General features: G+C 43.6%; 1 protein-coding gene across 2 annotated transcripts in view; it reads left to right on the top strand.

Moving 5' to 3' along the window:
- Window positions 1-2,431: 2,431 nt before the first annotated feature.
- ITCH (itchy E3 ubiquitin protein ligase) overlaps window positions 2,432-24,719 on the top strand; it is an 86,134-nt gene continuing 63,846 nt past the window's right edge. Inside the window, exons 1-4 of one of the 2 annotated variants that reach the window (XM_004585738.4) lie at window positions 2,432-2,629; window positions 7,539-7,615; window positions 20,988-21,079; window positions 24,376-24,517. In XM_004585738.4, coding sequence (XP_004585795.1) covers window positions 21,010-21,079; window positions 24,376-24,517 — 212 coding nt within the window. In that variant the 5' untranslated portion in view covers window positions 2,432-2,629; window positions 7,539-7,615; window positions 20,988-21,009. Of the gene's footprint in view, window positions 2,630-3,217; window positions 3,380-7,538; window positions 7,616-20,987; window positions 21,080-24,375; window positions 24,518-24,719 lie in introns of those variants that run through there. The other variant, XM_058679823.1, reaches the window with a different exon arrangement.

Raw genomic sequence — 24,719 nt, 5'->3', positions numbered from 1 at the left:
CCTTAAAAAGTTGTGTTTCCCATACTTTTCTAGTGACAAGAATGGCCTGTGACACTGGTTAAAAAACTCAGATTCCCCTGCAGCTTAGCCCTTCAAAAGACAAACATTGATTGTGTGGCAAAGAAATATTTTTTATTTGTGTGTGTGTGTCTATAAACAAAGCATAGATACATAGATATGTTTTATATTGTGACATTAAACTTTCATGGTTGGGATGATTTAAAGAAATTGCCTAAAAATGCTCTTTAGAATGATACCTCTTTATAGGAGGGTTGGCAGGGTCCTGCACTGCCTTTGCCTGAGGCACTGGCATCCCATATGAGCGCTGGTTCAAGGTCTTGCTGTTCCACTTTCCATTCAGCTCCCTGCTCATGGCCTGGGAAAGCAGCAAACGATGGCTCAATCATTTGGACTCCTACATCCATGTGGGAGACCCAGAGGAAACTCATGGTTCCTGGCTTTGCATCAGCTCAGCTCTGGCCATTGTGGCCATTAGGAGAATGAACCAGCAGATGGAAGATCTCTATCTCTGCTTCTCTCTGTATAGTCTGCCTTTCTAATAATAAAAAAAATCTTTTTAAAGGGGGCAGATTTTGCACACCCTGTCCTAGAGCAGTGATTCTTCCAAGATGGGCCTTGGTTAAAATGCAAATTTTCAGGCCGCACTTCAGACCTGCGAATTAGAAACTGAAATTGGGCCCCAGCCAGCTGACTCTGAGAATGACGAGAGTTTCGCTGCCGGACAGAATCTTTCAGGGGTGGGTCCTGAAACCTGTTGTTACTGTCCTCCTGGGGTAAGGCAGGAAACCTGGTGGTTTTGAAAGTACTTTCTAAAGTGCAAGTGTCTTTCCAGATGGTAAAACAGTATTTTCATTAGGAGGAAACAGGCTAAATAATAGTAGCAAAGGTCACTAATTACTGAGCAGTCTGAGGTGCCTCTGAGTCACACTGACACAGCCTGTTAATCTTACACACAACCTTGGAAGAGGAAGAGCAGCTGGAAGGCAGACTGCCGAGCTTTCTTACCCAACACGGGACTTGGTTTAGGCGTCTGGAGAGTGGGGATGATCTGGGTGCTTCTCGCACTGAGCATGGAGGGGGCTTGCTGAGCTACTCCTAGAGAAAACCACCCACCTGGCCCCAGGCAGTGGCATGGCAGGTACCAGCATCCCATGAGGGCATGGGTTGGAGTACGGGCTGCTTCCTGCTTATGGCCTGGGAACGCAGCAGTGGATGACCCAAGGTCCCCTGTACCCTAAACTTGACTTCAAAAGTTTTTGCAGGAATGAACTAGTAGACGTCTCTCTTTCAAGTAAAAAAAAATTTTTTTTGAAGGTCTGCTATTATTATCATCCCAAGTTAACTTGTTAAAGGTTAGAGAAGGGAGGATTTTGATCTGTTCGCTGTGACTCCAGAGGGGACGTGCTTATGGAATGAGCTAGGGACCATCCCTGCTGTGCAGTCCCACCCCCGCTTCCATTTCCAGTCCAACTTCCTGCTAGAGTAACCCGGGAGGTGCCAAAGGATGGCTCAGGTGCTTGGGTTTCTGCCACACACCTGGAGCCCAGAGGTGGTTCCAGGCTCCCTGCTTGACCAGGTTGGTCATCTGGGTGCAAAACAGCAAGGGATGGGCCCGGCGGCGTGGTCTAGTGACTAAGGTCCTCGCCTTGAATGCGCCGGGATCCCATATGGTCGCCGGTTCTAATCCCGGCAGCTCTACTTCCTCTCTATCTCTCCTCCTCTCTGTATATCTGACTTTGTAATAAAAATAAAAAAAAAAAAATCTTAAAAAAAAAAAAAACAGGAAGGGAATCTCTCTCCTTCTCCCTCTGTGACTGTTCTTTTCAAATAAAAGTAGAAAACCAAATGGAAATGACTAGATTTCCTCAAGTCTCCTGAATGGGAAACTCCGGGGATGGTTGCTCAGCAGTGATTAAGTTTACAGAATCGGTCAGCGCAATAGCCTAGTGGCTAAAGGCCTTGCCTTGTATGTGTCAGGATACTATGTGGTCACCGGTTCGCATCCCGGCAGCTCCACTTCCCATCCAGCTCTCTGCTTGTGGCCTGGGCAAGCATTGGAGGATGGTCACCCTGCACCCACGTGGGAGAACCGGAAGAAACTCCTGGCTTCTGGCTTTGGATTAGCTCATCTCTGTGCGTTACAGCCACTTGAGTGAACCAGCAGATGGAAGATCTTTTTGTCTTTCCTTCTCTGTGTAAATCTGACTTTCTAATAAAAAAAAATAAATCTTAAAAAGTTTTCATAATCTCTTCAGATGACACTGATGCACACTGGAGTTTGGCACCTCCAACTACAGTCTTTTGTGGGCTCTGGTGGGCGGGTGTTAAACACAAGAAAAGAAAGCGGTATTGTGAGCGGTTGGAGTCCTTGTCACCTAGGGGTGGGAAAACTCCGACATCGCAGCGCAGACCCCACCAAACGCCCCCAACTCTCCGGCCCGGCAGCGGGCTGGCGCGCAAGTCCTGCTGGGGCTTGTAGTCTGGGCCGTTCTGGAACGGAGGCGCCTGCGCATTGACCGCTAACTCGCTCCAGTCGCTGTGGTCGGGGCTCGGGACCGGCTGCCATCTTAGTCGAGGGACTGAGGAGTCGCCGCCGCCCCGAGTCCCGGTAAACACCCGCGCGGCCGACGACGGGGCAGATCTGGGAAGACGTGGGAACCCGGGTGGGAATGGCCTGAGAGAACGAGGGGTAGAGGAATGCGATGCCCGAGTCGGGACACCTTCCCCTTCCTTCTCCAGGGGCTGCGGCTGCTCCTTCCCTCACGAGCCGGTGTTTGCGGGGAGCGCGGGCTAGTGGTCGGGGCCGGGCCGGGGAGATTGGATCCTCAGACACACTGAGCAGCCAGTGCCTGCCGAGTTGTCCGGGGCCCTTCGCTCGTTTCGTGGACTTCCAAGTTGCGAGGAGGCTGGGCCGCGGCGGACGTGGGCAGGGTCCGGCCCGGCGCCCCCTTCCGCCGCTCCCGGGGGCCACTCTTCTCGAAGCTCGGCCTACTCGCGGGGCCGGACGCGGCGGCCGCCGGCCCGAGGCGACGTGGCCGTGTGGTGAGGGGCGGTGGCTTGGGCCCACCTGCCGCTGGGCTGGCGCTCCCGACACTTTTCCAAGCCCTTTGGTCTGCGAGGAGGGCCCAGTCGAGCGGGCTGGCTGCCTGCTGTGGTCTCTCCACTCCCCCTCCTCCCTCCATTGTCCCCCCGCGTGGTGGTCCCGGCCCGGGGCGCCCTCCCCGGCGCCCACCGCCGTGCAGACGTGGGGCTGTCACTGTCCTTGGGGGGAGAGAGTGCCCCTTTCCTGTAGCGGGGGAGCATGGAGCCGTGCCTGTATTCCGAGGGGCCGAAACACGAGGAAAGACGCGACTTTTAGGTGAACTCAAGTTTGCAGACTCAGTTCGGGGGGCGGGGGGGAACCGAGACTTAGAAACAGGATCATCGTTGGGCCTCAAAGTTAGTGAGACATGGCACCAGGTGGACTTGCCAACTATCCGACATTCGCCATTCCCCACTAACCACTCAACATTGCTTTGTGGGTTGTAGGAGTGTCCTCATCTTGCAAACATTGCTCTGCCCTTGTCCCACCGCTGGAGTAGACTGGTTTTGAAGTCGGGGTGGCGTTTACCAAGAGTGGGATGTTACTCTGAAAATGGTTAAGCCTTTGGAGCCAGTCTCCTCCATCCCCGCATCTATTCCTGGTGTAATTCGACCTTTAGGAAGTGTTTAAAGGCAGAGAATTTCCACCCGGATGCCAGGGAAGAACTTGTTTCTCAGAGTTCTCATGGCACAACTGCTCGAGAGCCTGCACCATGTATTCACACGTTTTTTAGATTTAGAAATGGAAGTGGAGATTCTTGCCTTTTAGAGCAGTGGGTCTAAGTCCACAAGGGCTTCCTTCATCTTCAGCACACAGGTCAAGGCTACTGTGGTGATGAGAGATGTCAAAAAAAGAGTGCCCGGTACTTCCTCGGTGTTCTCTAAGACAGTTTCTACAGCCTTTGACAAAACACATCTTTACACCTACTGGGAGAGAAAGATCAATCAGTGGTCCGCAGACAGGACCATTATAATACTTAGCAGAGATTTTTTTTTTAGAAGTGGAAATTAAATGTCTGTCTTATTTCTGAGACTGTGTTAATAGATCTGGGTTGGCTTCTCACTATTTATTTTCAAACCATGCCTTAGGTGATTCTGATGGTCTTGGGAACTATTGAGGGAGCCGATATTGTGGACCTACCAAGGATAGCTCTGCAAGCTTTGAGAGAAGAGGAAGTGGCTAGTTCCCTAGTTCAGGGGGTGGTTGGCCAAAGGAGGAAGCCAGAGCTGCCTTCGGACTTGGGGTGTTGGGTCTTGGGTGATGAGTGGTTGTGTGCCAAAGGTGAGGAAAAGGAAAGACTGGAGGAAATACTTCTCTGCTGTGTGAGTGCAGAGACTGGAGGAAGGATGGGGGGCGGGGCGCTGTAGGGAACCAGAGCCCTGGGAAGAGCTGAAGAACGCTAAGGGAAAGGAAGCCACCGCAGGCAGTGTTGCAGCTGCAGCGCTCCAGTCTCGGATGTGTTGCTGCTGCAAACGCAGGGGTGTAGGGTGCAAGGGTGTACGGGGAGCGTGGGCATTGAGGAAGACTGCTTGGGTGACCCCAGGGAGGTGGTGGAAGGGTGGCTGTGGTAAAGCCTGGTCAGGGGATGTTCAGGGGAGTAGGTCAGCTGCTCAGGAGTAGGGTCTGCTGCTGTATTGTTTTGATGAGGATTTGGGGGAAGGAGGTGACAGGACTGGGTCACGGGCTCCCTTTTCTCTCAGAGGAACCCATCAGTGAGTCTGAATCACATTGCCAGGTTACTTACATTAATAGTGTCAAGGTAAATTATTCATAAGCATATTTGACAAATTAGAAAGAACCAGGTCAAGTGAATTTTGGAAGAGCATTTAGAACTGATGACTGTCAACGCAGTTGAGCTAAACTTGTTGGAAGTGGTTTTTTTTTTTTTTTGACAATAAATTTAGTATTCAGTTTTTAGAATTGGAGAGATTATATACTTCAGTGTAGTAAATATATTTTTGGTTTATAGGCCAGTTTGATTTGAGATAGCTATCAGAGGATTGTACTTTTTTTTTTTAAAGATTTATTTATTTTTATTACAGCCAGATATACAGAGAGGAGGAGAGACAGAGAGGAAGATCTTCCGTCCGATGATTCACTCCCCAAGTGAGCCACAACGGGCCGGTGCACGCCGATCCGAAGCTGGGAACCAGGAACCTCTTCCAGGTCTCCCACGCGGGTGCAGGGTCCCAATGCTTTTGGGCCATCCTCAACTGCTTTCCCAGACCACAAGCAGGGAGCTGGATGGGAAGTGGAGCCGCCAGGATTAGAACCGGCGCCCATATGGGATCCTGGAGTGTTGAAGGCGAGGACTTTAGCCACTAGGCCACTGCGCTGGGCCCCAGAGGATTGTATTTAAAAGGATTCTGGATGTGTGGATTCTCTGGGAATTGTCATGATTGATTAGTGTTGTCTCCAATGGGCAGTTGTCTAGTGGGTGGCATACTGAAGACCTTATTAAGTTGTGGAAAATGCATTTATGAAAAAGTTGTGAATGGATTTCAGAATTTATGCAGCAAAGTATATCTTTTATTCTTATTTTTCACAAACTTTGTGGTAATCTCATATGTGCCATGCATTTATTTCTTTTAAGATTTATTTGAAAGGCAGATTTTTATATATAGGGAGATTTTCCATCTCTGTTGGTTCACTCCCTAAATGGCAGTAGCCAGAACTGAACCAATCTGAAGCCAGGAGCTTATTCCAGGTTTTCCACATGGGCGCAGGGTCCCAAGGACTTGAACACATCCTCTACTGCTTTCCCAGGCCATAAGCAGGGAGCTGGATTGGAAGTGAAGCAGCTGGGATGTGAATCTTTATGGGATGCTGGTGCGACAGGCAGAGGATTAATGTGCTGCACCGCCACTCTGAACCATCATCACCACCACCCCCTTTTATTTTTTTAATTTATTTTACTTACTTGGAAAGCAGAGTTACAGAGAAGACAGGGCCAAGCCGAAGCCAGGAACCAAGAACTCTGGATCTGGAATGGGTGCATGACCTGCGCTCTGAGACTATCTTCTATCTTCCACTGTTTTCCTAGACACATTAGCAGGGAACTGGAGTGTAAATGGAGCAGTTCGGACTCAAAACAGGTGCTCGCATGTGATGTTAATATCACAGGTACATCTAACACAATGTATTCTTAGACTAGTGCAATCTGTTGGGTTTCTAAAATAATTATTTTTAAAAAAGATTGATTTATTTGGAAGGTTGAATTACAGAAAGGAGAGAAAGAGAAAGCGAGTGTGGGTGCATGTGAGAGAAATACCTTCCATCCACTGGTTCACTCTCCAGATGGCTGCCAGCAGTGCTGAGCTGACTGAGCTACGAATTTGGAACTCCATCCTTGTCTCCCGTGTTGTTAACAGGGAGCTGGGTTAGAAATGCAGCAGCCAGAATTTGGACTGGCACCCTTGGAATGCTAGTATCCCAGGGGCATCTTAACCCACCATGGTACAATGCTGGTCCCTGTTTTTGTTTTTGTTTTTTTTCCCTTAAGGTTAAATAATTTATCTGAAAGTAGTTAAGAGTGAGCTAGAACTAGAACCAGGGTTTGCAGTACTCAATCCGGAATTCTACTAGAGAGCTTTTGGGATAAAACCAGAAAAAATGAATATTTTATCCTGTTCCTTTGAACTGTTTAGATAAGAGTTTAACAAGAAACTTTGGCCAAGAAATGGGTTTTGTTCTGTTCATTCTGGCTTGGGGAATTTGTGTCAGTGCTGGTGGGAAATAGTCACCTGTTTGATTCTCGCTGTACCCCTTCCCCTCAACTCCCTGCTGCTTTTCTTTTTCCTCACCTCTCCTGCTTTTGGATTTTGGAAATTGCTTTCTTTTACACATGTTTAGGCAAAAACAACATTTTTTTTCTATTATTTATAGTCCTTAACCAAATTCTGGATTTATAATAAACACTCAGTAAAGCTATGCTGATTTTTGTAGCTGTAAATGATACTGGCTTCGAGTCAGTGCAAAGAAGCAAAGAGTTTTACAGAATTGATGCACAGCCTTCTCTGATTGGGAGGCTAAACTCTCCTCACATCCCAGAACAGCTAACAGAGGCTGTTCTTGCTCTGGCCCTCTGTTCCAGCAGTGCAGTGTGCACACAGACCTGCTGTCCCTTCAGCTCTGCAGCTGCGTCTTTTGGGAACTGTACCCAGATCCTTGGAGTGCTTTTTTGTTTTCCTGTCCCTAGGGAGCTCCTTGCTGGCAGGGCTCATCCTTACAGTGACCTTTACATGTTTATATTGTCATTTTGATTTTGTCACATGTCCTGTTCTATGTGTGAATCATTTCTCCCCACCCCCTTGCCCTCTATCATGCCTGCTCTGTCAAAAATTAAAAGCCTTTGTGCTTTGATTCTCAAGATCATTGCAAATCTGGTCTGTTTAATCACTGAAAAATGTTTTATGGACTCTTCCTGCCTTTTCAGGTAACATGCCTTGTACAGTGGTCTTTTGGAGACAATGCCTTAACCAAAAGAAGTGATTTGAACTGTGAGAACTTCAGGTATGGAGACATTATTTAAGAAAGGTTTGGGGGTAGGAGTGATACAGAGTGCAGGCCCTGGTCGTACCTGGTCGTACCACTACTGTGGGGAGATGTAGAGGCAGAGAGAGAGAGAGAGCATGTGGTGTTGATGCTGGTTGTATTTGTTGGTTGAAGAAACTTGCCTTTTCCACTTAGATTGAAGCTCAAAGTCTCTTTGGTACAGTTTAGCCCATAAGCTCTATTGTCTCTTAATTTGGGTCCTCTAATTTTTCTGTTGTTAGTGCTCTGTTACACATATATACCCCTCTGATTGTGCTATTTTAGAATCATTTATTTCTATAAACTTTTCCAGACGTATACACATGCATGATTAAAAATCGCAGCAATTAAAAAGAAAAATTTAAAGAATGGAAAAAAGAATAGGGGATTCAGGATGAATAAATCTGGGTTCTGATTTGCTTTTGCCACTGACAAACTGCATGGCTTTTGAGAACTTACTTAATCTCCTTGGGTATAATTTATGTATTTGTAACATAGAGGTATTCTAATATGCTTATTTGGTATTATTGTGAATCAATAAAACAATGTATTTTTAATCTTTAGAAAAAATGAATTTGTCTTATTAGCTAGAGCCACAGAATAGGAGAAGTTGGCAATAATATTGTGAAGGAAATCTGAGAAAGAGATTACTTTAAAAAGTCTGGAGAGAAAACAGCTGGGGCTGAGTCAGACCAGAGCCTGGAACCTAAAACTTCATCCAGTAGTCTCCTGTGTGGGTGGTAGGAACCCAAGAACTTGGACCATCTTTATTGCTTGCCCAGGCATACCAGCAAGGAACTGTATCAGAAGTAAAGCATCCAGGATTTGAACTGGCACCCATATGGGACACCAGCGTTGCAAATGGCAGCTCACCTCACCGTGGCACAACCCTGGCCCCAAGAAGTCATGTTATTTAATTTTAATATTTAGCTTATTTTTACTGGAAAGTCAGATAGAGAGGAGGGGAGACAGAGGAAGATCTTCCGTTCGTTAATTTAGTCCTCAAGTGGCTACAGTGACTGGAGCTGTGCCAGTCCAAAGCCAGGAGCCAGGACCTCTTCCAGGTCTCCCACATGGATGCAGGGTTCCAAGGCTTTGGGCCGTCCTCGACTGCTTTCCCAGGCCACAAGCAGGGAGCTGGATGGGAAGTGGAGCTGCTGGGATACGAAACGGTGTCTGCATGGGATCCTGATGTCTGTAAGGCGAGGATTTGGCCACTATGCTACTGTACCAGGCCCAGTACTTGCTGTTCTTAAGTGCACAGTTCAGTCTTGGCTCGCTAGTAATTTATAGGAAAGGCAGGCTGAGTGTGGCCCAAACATGTAACTTTTTTTTCTAAAGAGGATCTTGAATCCAGATTTTGTGACGAATCTATTTTTAAGTGTTGGCAACTTATGAATTCACTCACTGTGGGTCAAACAAATCACCACTGTGGACAGAATTGGTTCTGTGGGTTACCACTTTGCATCCTCTCAACTGGGGCTTGACTCTGTGTGGCATAAGCCATGTTCGCCACTCTTTGAGAAGAAAGCCCTTACTCACATAAAGATTAAAAGCAGTTTAAGGGTGAGCATTGTGGTTTCTTATTGGAGTGTCTGGCATCAAATACCAAGTCTACTTCTGACTCGTGTTCCTGCTGATATTCACCTGGGAAGCAGCACATGATAGCCCCATGTACTTGGGTTTCTGCCATCCAGGTGAAGTTCTTGGCTCCTCTGCCTTTGAAGTAAATAAGTAATTTAAGGAAACAAAACGAAGTACAGTTTGGACAACATCTCAGAACAGTTTAATTGTGTGTGATATGTAAGGAGAATAATGAAAGGCAGAGAGACCAGGATACAGATTATATCAGAAGTGTGGAGAGGCAGGAATGGGCCTAGTGTTAGTAATGCAGAGACTAGGTTAATTGGAGTTTAGTTTAAGCTGCTTTGTATGAGACTGGTCTTAGGAGAAATTTTAGAAAAGTTAGAGACCAGTCTCATTTTGGGATTATCTTGAAAGTTAGTCTGATAAAATGAAATTATGTTTTACGAAGATTTATTTACTGGGATAGAGAAAATCTGGAGACAGGAGGATCAGAATTCAGAGATGGCAGTGAGAATGAATTGGAAGGGAATGGGTGCGGGGTGATGGCTCACTTGACTAACCTTTTCTTGCATGTCCGGGATCCCATATGGGTGCTGGTTTGTGTCCTGGCTGCTCAACTTCCCATCCAGCTCCCTGTTTGTGGCCTGGGAAAGCAGAAGTTGATGGCCCAAAGTTTTGGGACCCTGCACCCATGTGGGAGATCCAGAAGCTCTGGCTCCTGGTTTTGGATAGGCTCAGTTCTAGCTGCTGTGGCCATCTGGGGAGTGAATCAGAGGATGACAGATCTTCCTGTATCTCCTTCTCTCTGTAAATTTGCCTTTCCAATAAAAATAAGTCTTAAGGGCCCAGCGCGATAGCGTAGTGGCTAAAGTCCTTGCCTTGAAAGCACCGGGATCCCATATGGGCGCCGGTTCTAATCCCGGCAGCTCCACTTCCCATCCAGCTCCCTGCTTGTGGCCTGGGAAAACAGTCGAGGACGGCCCAAGGCATTGGGACCCTGCACCTGTATGGGAGACCTGGAAGAAGTTCCTGGCTTCTGGCTCCGGATCGGCGTGGCTCTGACCATTGTGGTCACTTGGGGAGTGAATTAACTGATGGAAGATCTTCCTCTCTGTCTCTTCTCCTCTCTGTATATCTGACTTTGTAATAAAAATAAATAAATCTTTAAAAAAAAAAGTTGTAAGAAAAAAGAAATGAAAGGGACCCAAAGCCTGTGTAAAAGACAACAGAATGGAGTAGGTGAAGAGGACTAAAACATTTCTTGTTTTGAATTTTGGTGATCTTAGTTAACCTCTGTTAAGTTTCATTATACTTAGTTTATACATGGAATTTTTGTATTTACTAAGATTTGGAAATACTGATAAACGGTTTATTCTTGGAAAAGATGCAGTTTTGCTGCAAACATTTGACATAATAATAAATGGAGCAGAATGTTAAAGAAACTAATAAATGTTACAGGAAAGTGGAATGTGTTTGTTCTATGTGACCTGAGAAAGTAAATTTTCAGATTTTATTTTCGTCAGATTTTTTGTTCTATTTATACTTTCTTATGAAATTTCCTTGACATACACAGGGAAGATGTTCCCTAATTTTGGCTAAAATACAGAATACTGCTGTTTTAAATAATTGTTTTAGCAAGTAAACGAAATAGTGTGTTAAATATAAACTTTTTTCCCAGAGATTCGTCTGTTTATGTGAGTTACAAAGAGGGCAGGGGAGAGATCCTGCATGTGCTTGTCTGTTCTGTTGACTTAACTTGCTGTGCCACAACCCCAGCGCCTGTGTGTGTCTTTGATGACAGCTGTTCTAGTGAGTGTGAAATGATGCTTTGTTGTTTTGATTGCATTTTTCTAATGACAGTGATTTTGAACATTATTTCATATCCTTTCTTAGCTTTGGAGAAATGTCTACTTGATTTCATTGTGTTTTTTAAAAAAAAATTGTATTTATTTGAAAAGCGGAATTACAGACAGAATGGAAGAGACAAGAGACAGATATTCTATCCAATGGTTCATCCCAGTCATCTACTGATATTATAAAATGTTCAAAATAGTGTTTTCTGGAAAAGTGGAGATTGGAAGAGGAAGCATGGCTCAAATCCAGGCACGTCAGTATGGATTGTAGGAGTCAGAAGTACTGCCTTAACCTTCCTGCTGTATCATAATACTTGCCCTGATTTGTACAGTTCTCCTTTTTATGTGTGTATCACAATTATTACCCTATGGTATTATTAGCATTAAGACTGTTTCCAGTTTTAAAAATCTGTTAAACAATGCTTTTTAAAAAAAGATTTATTTTTCTTGGAAAGCCAGATATAGATATACAGGGAGGAGGAGAATCAGAAAGATCTTCCTTCCACTGTTCACTCCTTAAGAGGCTGCAGTAGCTGGAGCTGAGCCAACCTGCAGCCAGGAGCCAGAGCTTCTTCTGGGTCTCCCACACGGGTGCAGGGTCCCAAGGCTTTGGGCTGTCCTCAACTGCTTTCCCAGGCCACAAGCAGGGAGCTGGATGGGAAGTGGAGCTGCCAGGATTAGAACCAGCGCCCATATGGGATCCTGGTGCTTTCAAGGCAAGGACTTTAGCCGCTAGGCCACGCCGCCGGGGCCCAATAATAAAATCTTTAAAAAAAAAAAAGAAAATTGTCTGGGACTGCCACAGTGGCATAGCAGCCTAATCCTTTGCCTGCTGACATCTGTACCAGTTAGAGACTCAGCTGCCCCGCTTCCAATTCAGGTCCCTGCTAATGGCCTGGGAAAGCAGTATAGGATGGTCCAAGGCCTTGGTCCCCTGTGACCATGTAGAAGACCCAGAAGAAGCTCCTTGCTCCCAGCTTCTGATCAGCTTATCTCTGGCTGTTGTGACCATTTCGGGAGTGAACCAGCAGGTGGAAGATCTTGCTGTGTAAAGTCTATATTTCAAATAAAAGGACACAGGGTGAGGGATTAGCCTGATGAACCACTGTGTCTGCCTAGCACATAACCGTCTGAAAATAAGTTGTAGTTCAATTTTTAATATTTTAAGAATGATTCATTTATTTAAAGAGTTACAGAGAAAGGTGGATCTTCCATCTGCTGGTTCACTCACCAGATGGTTGCAGTGGCCAGTACTGGGCAAGATTAAGTGAGTGGCCAAGAGCTTCATCTGGTCTCTGATGTGAGTGGCACAGGCCACTTTCTATTGGTTTTCCCATGCCAAAGAACTGAATTAGAAGTGGAGCAGCCGGACGTGAATTTGTGGTTACATGGGATGCTGGTGTTGGCTCTACCTACTATACCACTTTGCCAGCTCCTGCTTTTCAATGTGTTAAATCACATTTGAAAAAAAAATCATCATACAGTAAAAGTGATTTGGTATATAGTTGCCTGGATTTTAACACATATGTGTAGATTCCTGTAATTAACACAGTTGCGATACACAGCAGCCCCATCACACCAAAACCTCCCTTGTACTGCCCTTTGGTAGTTAGACCCACCCATTATGCATACTCCCTGGCAAATACTGATTTGTTCTCCAGCTCTGTAATTTTTTTTTTTTCTGGCAGGGATACTATAGAATTTTCTGTTGCTGTGCAATAAGTGATCCCAAAACAGTGGATTAATATAGCAGTCATGTATTATCTTCCACAGTTTCTGTGAGTTGGAAATTTTGGAGCAGTTTGAACAATTCTGCCTAGCCCCTGTCTTGCAGTTGGAATCAGATGTCAGACAGGGCTATATTCATATCTAGTCTTTTTTCCTTTAAAATTTATTATTTATTTATTTATTTATTTGAGAGTGTTGCAGAGAGTGGAAGAGATACAGACAAGTCTTCGATTTGGTGGTTCGCTCCCCAGATAACCACAATGATCAGGGTTGGAGAAAGCTGGAGTCAAGGAGCTTCATCCAGGAGCGCAAGTACTCGGGCCATCTTCTGCTTCCGCTAGCACATTACTAAGAAGCTTGATCAGAAGTAGAGTAGCCTGTAGTTCAACTCTGCTCATCTGGGATTCTGTTGTCACAGGTGGCATTGTTTTTAAAAAAAGAAAGAGAAATGGAGAAACAGGCAACATCTTAATGCACTGCATCACAACACTGGCCTCTGGTCTTGACTGAAGCTGCTTCATAGTGTGTTTCCAAGGCGGAGCACTCCTGACAGGGAGAGCAGCAGTGGTGTTAGTGGGAGACTAGCTGCTGAGTCTGCACAGGGCTACTTGAGTATCTTCATGGTGTATTCGCTTGCTTCTCCCTAAGTAAGGAATCTTAGAATAAAGGCAGACATTTGCAGTGCCTTTGCATGACCACTTATTCATAAGCTATTGGTCCTACAGATCGGCCTTGCACCATGGGAGGGAGTTACGGATACTTGAATAGCAGGAGGTAGGGGTTATTTGGAGCCATTTTGGAGGCAGACTAACCACAGCTTCTAAAGTTTTAAATGGCTCTGAATTGAAACTTTTTTCCTGTTTAACTCTGAATTCCAAGGTGCTAAACCTGTTTTTCTTGCTCTCTGCTACCCTTTTATATTTTATGTTTCTTACTTGTAAGATTTTTTACTTCTCGTTTTGCTCATGATACTAGTCAGTTTTCTAAATGGTTAAAAGTTGTGGTCTCTAGGTTTTCTAGGAAAATAATCATGTTGGCTGTGAGTTGCATATTTTGTCTTTGATATTTATACCTAATGACAGAACTAGGGATTAAAGCTTAGTCCGTTGATTTGATAGTCTTTTTTTTGTATCATATTATTTTCTCCTTTGTTCCCTGTTCATCAAACTTGAGCAAATTTCTTTTTCCACCCATAAAGCATTTCTTTTTTGTGTTATCTTTTTCCCTACCCAGTCAGAACTATTTTTTTTTTACTATGTGTTATATGTACTACAATTTTATGTAACTTGGTTATTTATGTTACGATTTTAAATGCCAAGAGAGCAGAAATTTTGATCTTTATAAATTTATATTTGCTATTAATATGGGAGTCAAAATTTTATGCAGTGTATATTCTTTATTTTTATTTATTTTTTAAGGTTTATTTTTATTTGAAAGACAAGTTTTTATAGAGAGAGGAGAGACCGAGAGACCATCTGCTGGTTCACTCCCCAAATGGATGCAGCGGTTGGAGCTGAGCTGATCCAGAGCAGGGCCAGGAACCTCTTCCAGGCCTAATATGTGGGTGCAGGGTCCCAAGGCCTTGGGTCATGTTCCACTCTCCTCCTAGGTCATAAGCAGGGAGCTGGGTCAGACGTGGAGCTTCCAGGACACGAACTGGTGCCCATATTGGATGTATGAGATGCTGGCACTGCAGGCAGATGATCACCCTGTTATGCTACTGTGCAGGCGCCTTCATTTTTATCCTGTTGTTTGGATGAACATTTATGTGTTTACCATTAATATGCTTCAAGTACTGTGTTCAGCCACAGCAGCATAAGAACAAATGGCTTGAGATGCATTATTAGATCATTTATTTGAGATATTTTGATTTTTTGTAAGCACCTGATGTTATAAATGCCCCTTTCAATTCTGTTTTTGCTATTTCTCATGGGTTTTGACATTTTTGTTTGTATCTTCATTTCTTCAAAAGAGGTTTTCCTCTTCAGTGACATGTAAGACATATAGTAGCATCATTTTCTTCAAAAAGGGTTTTGATTTTCATTTCTTCAGTGACACATTGGTCATTCAGTAGCCTGTTATTTAACTACATATTGTTACAAATTTTCTGTTTCTCTTCATTTTGTTTTATGACTTTCATTTAAGGGGATGTGTAAGTAACTTTGTGAGAGACTGTTGTATCGAGATGTGAAGATACAATTTCATAAGTATATTTTCTTACAAATCAAATATAGACTCCCAATGAACCTGTTAAATATATCTTGATAATAGGATGCTGGACTCTGCTATTGTCCATACCTACAATCTCAGGATACACTTGAATAGCAGAATGATGGACTTATGACTGATGACAGTTTATGGAGGACATTACTCTTGTAATAATATAAGGGAAATCACTGGGAGGGGAGGGGATTTGGAGAGGGGGAAGAGGAAATCCCAGAGTCTGTGGAACTGTATCATTAAAAAAAAGAATGGCTGATGACCTCAAGAACTTTAGTCATGTCAGTGTCAGTTTTTAAAAACGTAGCTTCAATGAACTTTTCTGTGTTTTATAAGTGAAGAGAATGAACTCAGTGAAATTCAGTAGTTTGCTGAAGTTCACAAAGCAGTAGTTCTGGAAGGTGCATTTTTAATCTGTATGACTTCAAAACCTGCATTTTTTTTAACCAGTTATATTGTCTCCTCTAATATGTTATAGAGAATTGACAATAAGAAGAAATGCATTGTGTTTTGCTATGGGGTTTAGGGAAGGGATATTAGATAAAGTGTTTTAGAAGGGTCAAATGTAAGAGAAGACTAAGTGAATGGAAATTGGGGAACAAGAAGAGGGAAAATGATGAATAAACCGAATAGGAGAAGTCAATTAGAGTAGTATTAAATAGATGGCATATTAGGGCACTGTGGATAATTCTGTGAATTGGAACATAAGAGAATGACAGTAAGATTTGGCAAGGCAAATTCTTAGATCCTAGATGTTGGGATTATCTCCAAAATTCTTCTGGCAGTGCCATGTAGTAGACAGATGGACAAGAGGCAAGGAGAAATGTTGAACTTAATTGTGCTAGTCCAGTGTGAGCCAAATGAAGAGATTAGTAATGAATGTAAAGATGTAGGCCCAGTGGCTAAATCCTCACCTTACATGCACCAGCATCCCATGTGGGTGTTAGTTCCTGTGTTCCACTTCCCATCCAGCTCCCTTCTTGTGGTCTGGGGAATCAGTAGAAGACGGCTCAAAGCCTTGGGACCCTGCTCCTGTGTGGGAGACCCAGAAGAGGGTCCAGGATCCTGGCTTCAGATAAGCTCAGCTTTGGCTGTTGCAGCCACTTGGGGAATGAACCAGCAGGTGGAAGATCTTTCTGTTTCAGTAAAAATCTGACTTTCCATTAAAAGTAAATAAATATTTAAAAAACAAAAAAGTAAAGATTAAATTTTAATATCTTTCACCCATTGCCATATATTTTGTTCTAATAGAATAAAAAAAATTTGCCTCTTCTGTATTTCCCAGTTTTCAGTGGTAAAGGTGATGTGTGTAGTGTATTCTCAACTAGCAACTAAATTTTTCGTTGTGGTAGTTGAGAGCATAAATCAGGAAACCATGGTTTGTGAGTTCAGTCTGAGTTTGTTTAAAACAACAACAAAATACCCTACAAAAATTTGAAACGGAGATAGAGATCTTCAGTCCATTGGCTAACTCCCCAGGTGTCTGCAACAGCTGTGACTGGGCCAGGCTGAAGCCAGGCACCTGGAGTTGAGTCCAGTTTTCTCACATGGGTGACAGGAACCCAAGTACTTGGGCCATCACTTACGCCTCCTAATGTGTGTGATTGTAGGAAGCTGCAACTGGAGGTGGAGCTTGGACTTGAACCCGGGCACTCCAATATGGAATCTGGGTGTTCCAAGTGGTATTTTAAATGCAGTGCTAAGTGGCTGGCCCCAATTCTGAATCTTTGCTTGCTTTTTGTAATTGAGGTTATATGGGAACATAGCCTCTCTTCATTTGTGTTGCACGTGACTGTTTTCATGTTACAATGACAGGATTGAATTGTTGTTACACTTACGATGTGACCCTCAGAGACTAAAATGTTTGCCATCTAGAGATTTATAGAAAATTTTTGCACTTTCCTATTTCAGCGCATCAGATTGGGGATATTTTGTGATCTGATAACTGCAGTAAATGGAATGGTGCATACTTAAATTAGACTATATTCATAATATATTTGGAATTTACACTAATTAGCTTCTCCCAAGTTACAAAGTTCATTAGGCAATAGATGTTGAAATATAAGGATATTTGCATAAATTAAGAGTAAAAATGTGCTCGGTTTACTCTCAGGACACATGGCGTGTGGCTAGATAGTTTTCACAAGAAAAAAAAAAAGTAGTTTAAAGCGGGATTGTTTAGGACTATAGCATGGCCCTGGCAATTAAGTTGTTTTGTCAGGCTGGCAAATCAATTGATCCCTATTCTAGTGCTCTGCCAAACTGAGATCTGTAAAGAACTAGCGGTTTCAGACTAGCAGCTGACCTAGTGAGTTCAGCTGTCTCCATAGTATTTAGTCTGGTTGTGTGTGAGTTCCTTTTCCCCCTGTGCATGTTATCTCTTATATACTATTCTGCTTTGGTTTCATGGAGGTAGCTTCTTATTTTCCCTCTGAGTGTTATTTTATTTGCTGTTTTTTGATTCATAAATGTAATTACTTTAAGGATATTAGTACTAACTTTTTAAAAAGTTTTTTTTTTTTTTTCCAATAAGGTAAAACTACTGAGAGGCAGAGACAGAGAGATCTTATGTCTGCTACAGATGGCCACAACAGCTGGGCCTAGGGTAGGCTGGGGGAGGCTGAAGTCAGAAAACACTAGAAAATCAGATTGGGAGTTCTGAACTTGTGTGTGGGAAGGAGAGAATTTGTTAAGCAAGAATCTTACTGAGATGGTATGGTGGGCTGCTAGGAAAGCTTTGGAGATCTGTCCTGTGTTCACCTGGCCTGTTAGGACCTGGCTGCAGTAAAACTGGAAGAGATGATTTTTTTTTAAAGTTTGCATATTTTATTAGTTCTATTTTTTCAAAAAGATTTATCTATTTTTATTTGAAGGGATAGGCACAGAGAGAAAAGGAGAAAGAGAGAGAGAAAGATTTTCCATACACTGATTCACTCCCCCAAATGGTCACAGTGGCCGGAGCTGGGCCAGTCCCGAGCCAGAAGCAGTTTCTGGGTTTCCCATGTGGTTGCAGGGGTCCACACTATCTTCTGCTGCTTTCCCAAGCCATTGAAGATGGAGCAACTGGCATTGGACCAGCACCTGTATGGCCTGCCAGTGCCACAGGTGGAGGCCTAGCCTGCTAAGCCATGGTGACAGCTCTAGTTCTCCTGTTTTTGATGTTGTTCTCTAGCCTTCAGTAGTGCCTGGTATCCTGCTATTGGAGAGGTGCTCTGTTTTACTCTCTGTAGAGGAAAACAGCCTTAGCTTTCTATTGTGAAACAGGATAGAGGGATCAAAATGCTTTCTATACAGTTTTTTTTCAAAGATTTATTTATTTTTATTGCAAAGTCAGATATACAGAGAGGAAGAGAGACAGAGAGGAAGATCTTCTGTCCATTGATTCACTCCCCAAGCAGCTGCAGCGAGTGGAGCTGAGCTTATCTGAAGTCAGGAACTAAGAGCTTCCTCTGGGTCTCCCATGCAGTTGCAGGGTCCCAAGGGTTTGGGCCGTCCTCAACTGCTTTCCCAGGCCACAAGCAGGGAACTGGATGGGAAGCAGAAATGCTGTGATATGAACCAGCTCCCATGGAATCCTGGCATTCAGAGGTGGAGAACTAGCCAATTGAGGCGGCATGCTGGGCCCTTTTCCAATTGCCGTTTAAGATTTATTTGAAAAGCAGAGTCATAGAAACATGACACGGGAGAGAGATGTTCCATCAGATTCAAATCCAAACAGTTAAAATAGCTGGGAATAGGTTGGACTGAAGTCAGGAACCAGAGATCCATCTAGATCCTACCTGGGAGGTAGGGGTCCCAGCAATTGGGCCATGTTCTGTTGCTTTCTCAGATGCGTTAATGTAAAGCTGGATTAGAAGTGGAACAACCAGGACTCAAACTGGAGCTCATCTGTGTTGCTGGCATCCCAGGTGGTGGCCTGACCAACCGTGCCAAAGCACCAACTCCTCTTCATCCAATTTGTAATAAACCCTATTTTTGGGGGCCAACACCATAGCTCAAGAGGTTAATCCTCCACTGGTAAGTGCTGGCAGTCCATATGGGCACTGGTTTATGTCCCAGTTGTTCCACTTCCCTTCCTGTTCCCTACTCTGGTGGTCTGGAAAAGCAGTTGGAAGATGTTCTGAAGCCTTGGGACCCTGCCCCTATGTGGGAGACCCATGTAGGAAGAAGCTCCGGCTCTTTGGACAGAATAAATAAAACATTGATCTTTTTCTTAAAAAAATTTTTTTTTTTAATTGGAAAGGCAGATGTATAGAGAGAAGGAGAGACAGAAAGATCTTCTATTCACTGGTTCACTCCCCACCTGGCTGCAACAGCCAGAGCTAAGCTGATCTAAAGCTAGGTGCCAGGAGCTTCTTCTTGGTCTCCCACAGCGTTCAGGGTCCCAGGGCTTTGTGCCATCCTCCACTGCTTTGCTGGAATACAAACCAGCCACCCATATGGGATCCTGGTGGATGCAAGGCGAGGTTTGCCACTAGGTTATCATGCTGGGCACAAATAACAATTTTTTTTTTTAACAAGAAAAACCCAGGCCCACTGTGGTAGCCTACCGTCTGAAGTAGTCCTATTGCATACACCAGAATCACATATAGGCATCGGTTCGTGTCCCAGCCTCCCCACTTCCCATCCAGCTTCCTGCTTGTGACCCGGGGAAGCAGGATAGGATGGCCCAAAGCCTTGGGACCCTGCACCCACATGGGAGACCTGGAAGAGGCTCTGGGCTCCTGGGTTTGGATTGGTCAGTTCCGGCCATTGGGGAGTGAATCAGCAAATGGAAGATTTTCTTCTGTATCTTTCTTCCTCTTTGCATATCTAACGTTTCAATAAAAATAAAGTGAATCTTTAAAAATAGTAAAACAAGAAATGTCCAACTTGTACTCAGCTTTCAGAGCACTCATTCTGTTTTATGAAGTGTTGATTAATTTCACAGTCACAAAGCCAGTTAAAATTTCCATTACTAAGGTTAAGGATCCATTGTTTTGGCATTACAGGTTAAGCTGATGCTTAAAATGCCCATATGCCTGTGTTGTAATGCCTAGCATGCCTGTAGCAGCCACGGCTGAGCCATGCAGAAGCCAGGAGTTCAGAATTTTGTCTAGGTCTCCCATGTAGGTGACAGGGACCTGAGACCTCGAGACATCACCTGCTCCCTACACACGTGCATTAGCAAGAAGCTGGATGGGAAAGCAGGCAGGGACCAAACCCAGGCACTGCAGTATGGATTGTAGGTGTCCAAGTACTGCTTTCAACTACTGTGCCACATAACTACTCTGTGATAACCTGATTTATAAAAATACTCTCCTGTTCTGTGTTGCCTTTTTTTTTTTTTTTTAAGATTTATTTATTTTTATTGGAAAGGCAGATATACAGAGAGGAGGAGAGACAGAGAGGAAGATCTTCCATCCGATGGTTCACTCCCCAAGTTACCTCAACGGCCGGTGCTGTGCCAATCCAAAGCCAGGAGCCAGGAACTTCTTCCAGGTCTCCCACGCGAGTGCAGGGTCCCAATGCATTGGGCTGTCCTCCACTGCTTTCCCAGGCCACAAAGCAGAGAGCTGGATAGGAAGCAGGGCCTCCAGGATTAGAACTGGCCACCATATGGGATCCCGGGGCGTTCAAGGCAAGGAGAGGACTTTTTCACGCCAGGTTGAACCCTGGGATATGCAAACAAAAAGAGTGAAGAGAAGCAGAAAGGAGACCAAGAGGGTACTACCGTTGAAGTTGGGGCATAAATCTGGACAATATGTCTAGAACCTCCAGTGAAAAAGGAAACCGAGGAGAAAGGAATGCTCAGCTGTGTCGCATTTTGCTGATAGGTCAGGTAGGATTAGTATTTGAAGTGTTGGGAAACGGGAAGGAGAGTGGTCATTATAGGGCATTGCAGCAGGAGACCATCAGGTTAGAACTGTTTGCATATTTTGGGAATTTTTTCACAATTATAGTGTCTTCTTTGCTATGTTCAGGTTTGCTGTTAATATTGGTGGTATGTCTGACAGTGGATCACAACTTGGTTCAATGGGTAGCCTGACCATGAAATCACAACTGCAGATCACTGGTAAGTCTTACAAAGGTCCAGCAGAGTCTGTTATGTATCCTGTGCTGTAAGCTATTTGCCGGATGAATGAATGAACTAAATGGTTGGATATGTAAACATTTTAATTTCAGTGTGTTCTTGGATATTTTTCAGGGTTTTCCCCCCCTCTGATTAAACACGGGCACCTGGGCAATGGCTGTTTGTTATTTTGTTTGTTTCATATTAATAGCTCTATAGAAATTAAATTTGTATCTATATCCTTCTGAGTATCAGTGTTAATACAAGCACAGAGTTGTGCAACCATCACTACAGGCAATTTTAGAATGTTTTTTGACTTCAGAATTTTCTTAACAAAAAAAAACCAAAACCAAAACAAAACAAAACAAAATTTTCTTGTCACTTCATTAGCAGCTAGTTCTCCCAATTCTTCACATACCTAGGTAACTGCTAATCTGCTTTCTGCAAATGGATTTGTTTATTTACATCTCATAGGAATGTCTTTGTGGAAAACAGGATTAAATCATGTTTGTTTTGGTACAAAAAATTTGGAATTCATGCAGAATTTTTTCACAGTATACATTTTATTCCTTTTTTTTAGATTTTTTTTTTCTTGTAAAGCATATTTAACAGAGAGAGAGAAGAAAAAACAAAGAGGGTCTTCCATCTGCTTGTTCACTCCCTAAGTGGTCACAATGACTGGAGCTGAGCCAATCCAAAGCCAGGAGCCAGTAGCTTCTTCTGGGTCTCCTAAGAGAGTACATGGTCTCAAGGACTTGGGTCATCTTCCACTGCTCTTTTAAACCATAATCAGGGAGCTGGGAGGAAAATGGAACATCTGGGACACAAACCAGCATCTGTATGGGTTGCTGGTGCTGAAGTTGGAAGATTAACCTGTTGAGCCATAGTGGTGGCCCTGTTCAACTTCTTGTACCAAATATTGTCAAAATATTGGTGAAGTTCTGATGTACAGAATATGCATACTTTTTATGAATACTCACCAGATTGACTTGGGAGCTGTCAAAGAGGTATATGTGTATATATATACCTTCTTTTGTGTCTACATAAGAAGACAGATTGGAAAAAAAAAAAAAAGAAGACAGATTGAAATGCTGTGAGGTGTGTGTGATATACAACCATTTCCTGGTACTGTGATTGTGTGCTGCCCAGATTTCAGACTATATTGGTCTTGGGTAGTTGGTGTATAAACTTCTATAGCTGACACACAAGTCAGGTCTGAGGTCAGCCCAGGTGATGTTTCTTGGGGACTCCCCGACTGGACCCTTGGACTCAGACCCTGGCCACAGGGACACAGGTTGTGTGATCTGACCTTGGAGTGCATGTATCGGGACTGGGCTCCTCTGTTGCTGATGTCTGTGCAGTGGATGGCATGTCCAGATGCATACGGAGGACATGACAGCCAGCTCATCTAGGCCAGAAGGGGACATCAGCTGCTTCATTAGAAGATGGAAAACAGCACAGGTTGGACAGTTCTCCTGACCAATTTGCAGCATGTTCCTAGGTCTGTGGATTTACTAAGGTGAACTTTGTTAGTAGACCTTGGAAAGATTTTCTCAACCCTGGAACAATACTAAAACTGACAATGACTGAGGGTATTAAAACTACTCAAGTAACACCCTCAGAACACTGTTCGCCACATCAGGGTCGCTGGAGCGTTGTCAAAGGACCATCCTTCACCCCAAGTGCTGATGTCGTTTGACAGTAAGAAGTGGCCCTCTCCCCCTCCTAGCCTGTGGGTGCGGGAGGGGAAAAACAAAAAGACTGAAACATTTGTCCCATCCACCTTCCTCCACACCTCTCTCTCCCCACCCTAATCAGAGGCTCATATGCACATGCATCCCTCTTAACTATGTAAACAATTTTAAAAATAAAATAAATAAACCCTAGTAACCAAGGTCCTAACTTTTATGAGCACTGACGTGCTCTGAACTTTGCTGTTGGAGAAGATATTTCAGATGGTAGAATAGTCCTGTGACTGTGGTCATTTCACCTGTGGGAAGGAGGAGGGAGTGCATGGTGTCTCTTATGGGAACTCTGGGCTACTCTGCTAGATTCTGGTTTGCTTGCTGTATTCTCTGAGAGGCTTAGGTACAGCTGTTTTGTAGCAAAGATGACTAGCTGAAGCATGGAAGCTAAAAAAAGTCCACATTTTCCTATGTAACAAATTTAAAAATAAATTTAAATACCTGTAAAGAAGAAGCCCATGTTTTTAAGGTGCACAATGTAGAAAGGCTTTTGCTTATGTGGTATCAGATATGAACATTTAAAAACAAAGTATTAGGGCTTTTTCCGGTGACATTCCTATGCACTTAGAATGAAATCCAAAGACCTATTATGGCTTAAAAAGTTCATCTCCTTGTAATGTTTTTCTCCCTCAGATATACCAAGCTCGGTTGCTTCTGTCTAGCTCTTCTTTTCATCCCTAATCTTTGCATTGCTGGATTCCTGCATTTATATGATTGATTAAAAATACTTTCTTGAAGATGTTGCTTACTGTCAAGTCATATTCTAACGTTTCAGATAGTTTTTTCTTCGTAAGGACTATTTCTCTAACTAGAATATTAACTCCTTAGAATGAGGCTATTCCTAAAACATTCCTTGCCTTATCCACAAAGTTTGGAGCAACATCTGACACATGGTAGCCATTTATATATTTGTTGGCCACGTTTATATATTTTTTATATATTAGTGCCTGTGCTCTGGGATTGTTGATACTGAAAGGGAATAAACTAAGGAACATTTGAGTAGATGGTTTAGCAGGGGCGTCCGTCCTGTGTTTGTTTATTTTTACTGGGACAGGAGGATGCAAAGATAATGAGTAGGATTAGTAAATAGTTGAGAGCAAAACTGTTTCTCTAATAGGGCTGGCACAATGGCTTAATTGGCTGATCCTCTCCCTGCAAGTACTGGCATATCCCATGTAGGTGCCAGTTCATGTTGCAGCTGCTCCATTTCCTATCCGGCTCCCTGCTTGTGGCCTGCGAAAGCAGTCGAGAATTGCCCAAACCCTTGGAATCCTGCACCTGTGTGGGGAGACCCTGCACCTGGGTGAGAAACCCAGAGGAGGCTTCTGGCTTTGGATCACTCAGCTGTGGTCATTGAGGACATTTGGGGAGTGATCCAGTGGATATGAAGATCTTTCTGTCTCTCCCTCTCTGTAAATCTGCCTTTCCAATAAAAAATAAATTAACAAATTATTTCTCTGAGTAAGATAATTATCTGTTTAATTTTTATGAAATTAAATTGATTTCAAGATTGAATTAACATCTCAAATATTGAAATGTTTTTCTTTTACATAGTCATCTCAGCAAAACTCAAAGAAAATAAAAAGAACTGGTTTGGACCAAGTCCTTATGTAGAAGTCACGGTTGATGGACAGTCAAAGAAGACGGAAAAATGCAACAATACCAACAGTCCCAAATGGAAGCAGTCTATCACAGTGTAAGTTTGAAAGTATTTCTTACAATATAGAATTTGTTTAGCAGAAGAACAGAAACTCAGCTTTGCAAAAATTTTCTCGTGCGTTTTCTTTCTCTTCGTGTTTTTTTCTCATGTTTTCCCTTTTGGTAGGACGACTCCTTCTTAGGTCCTATTTGTTTCCCTTCAGTTAGTTGTCTGTTTTTCTAGTTTTTGTTTTTTTACC

This window comes from Ochotona princeps, chromosome 22 (genome assembly GCF_030435755.1).
Source record: "Ochotona princeps isolate mOchPri1 chromosome 22, mOchPri1.hap1, whole genome shotgun sequence".
Classification (NCBI taxonomy): domain Eukaryota; kingdom Metazoa; phylum Chordata; class Mammalia; order Lagomorpha; family Ochotonidae; genus Ochotona; species Ochotona princeps.
This window is presented reverse-complemented; position numbering and strand designations above follow the sequence as displayed.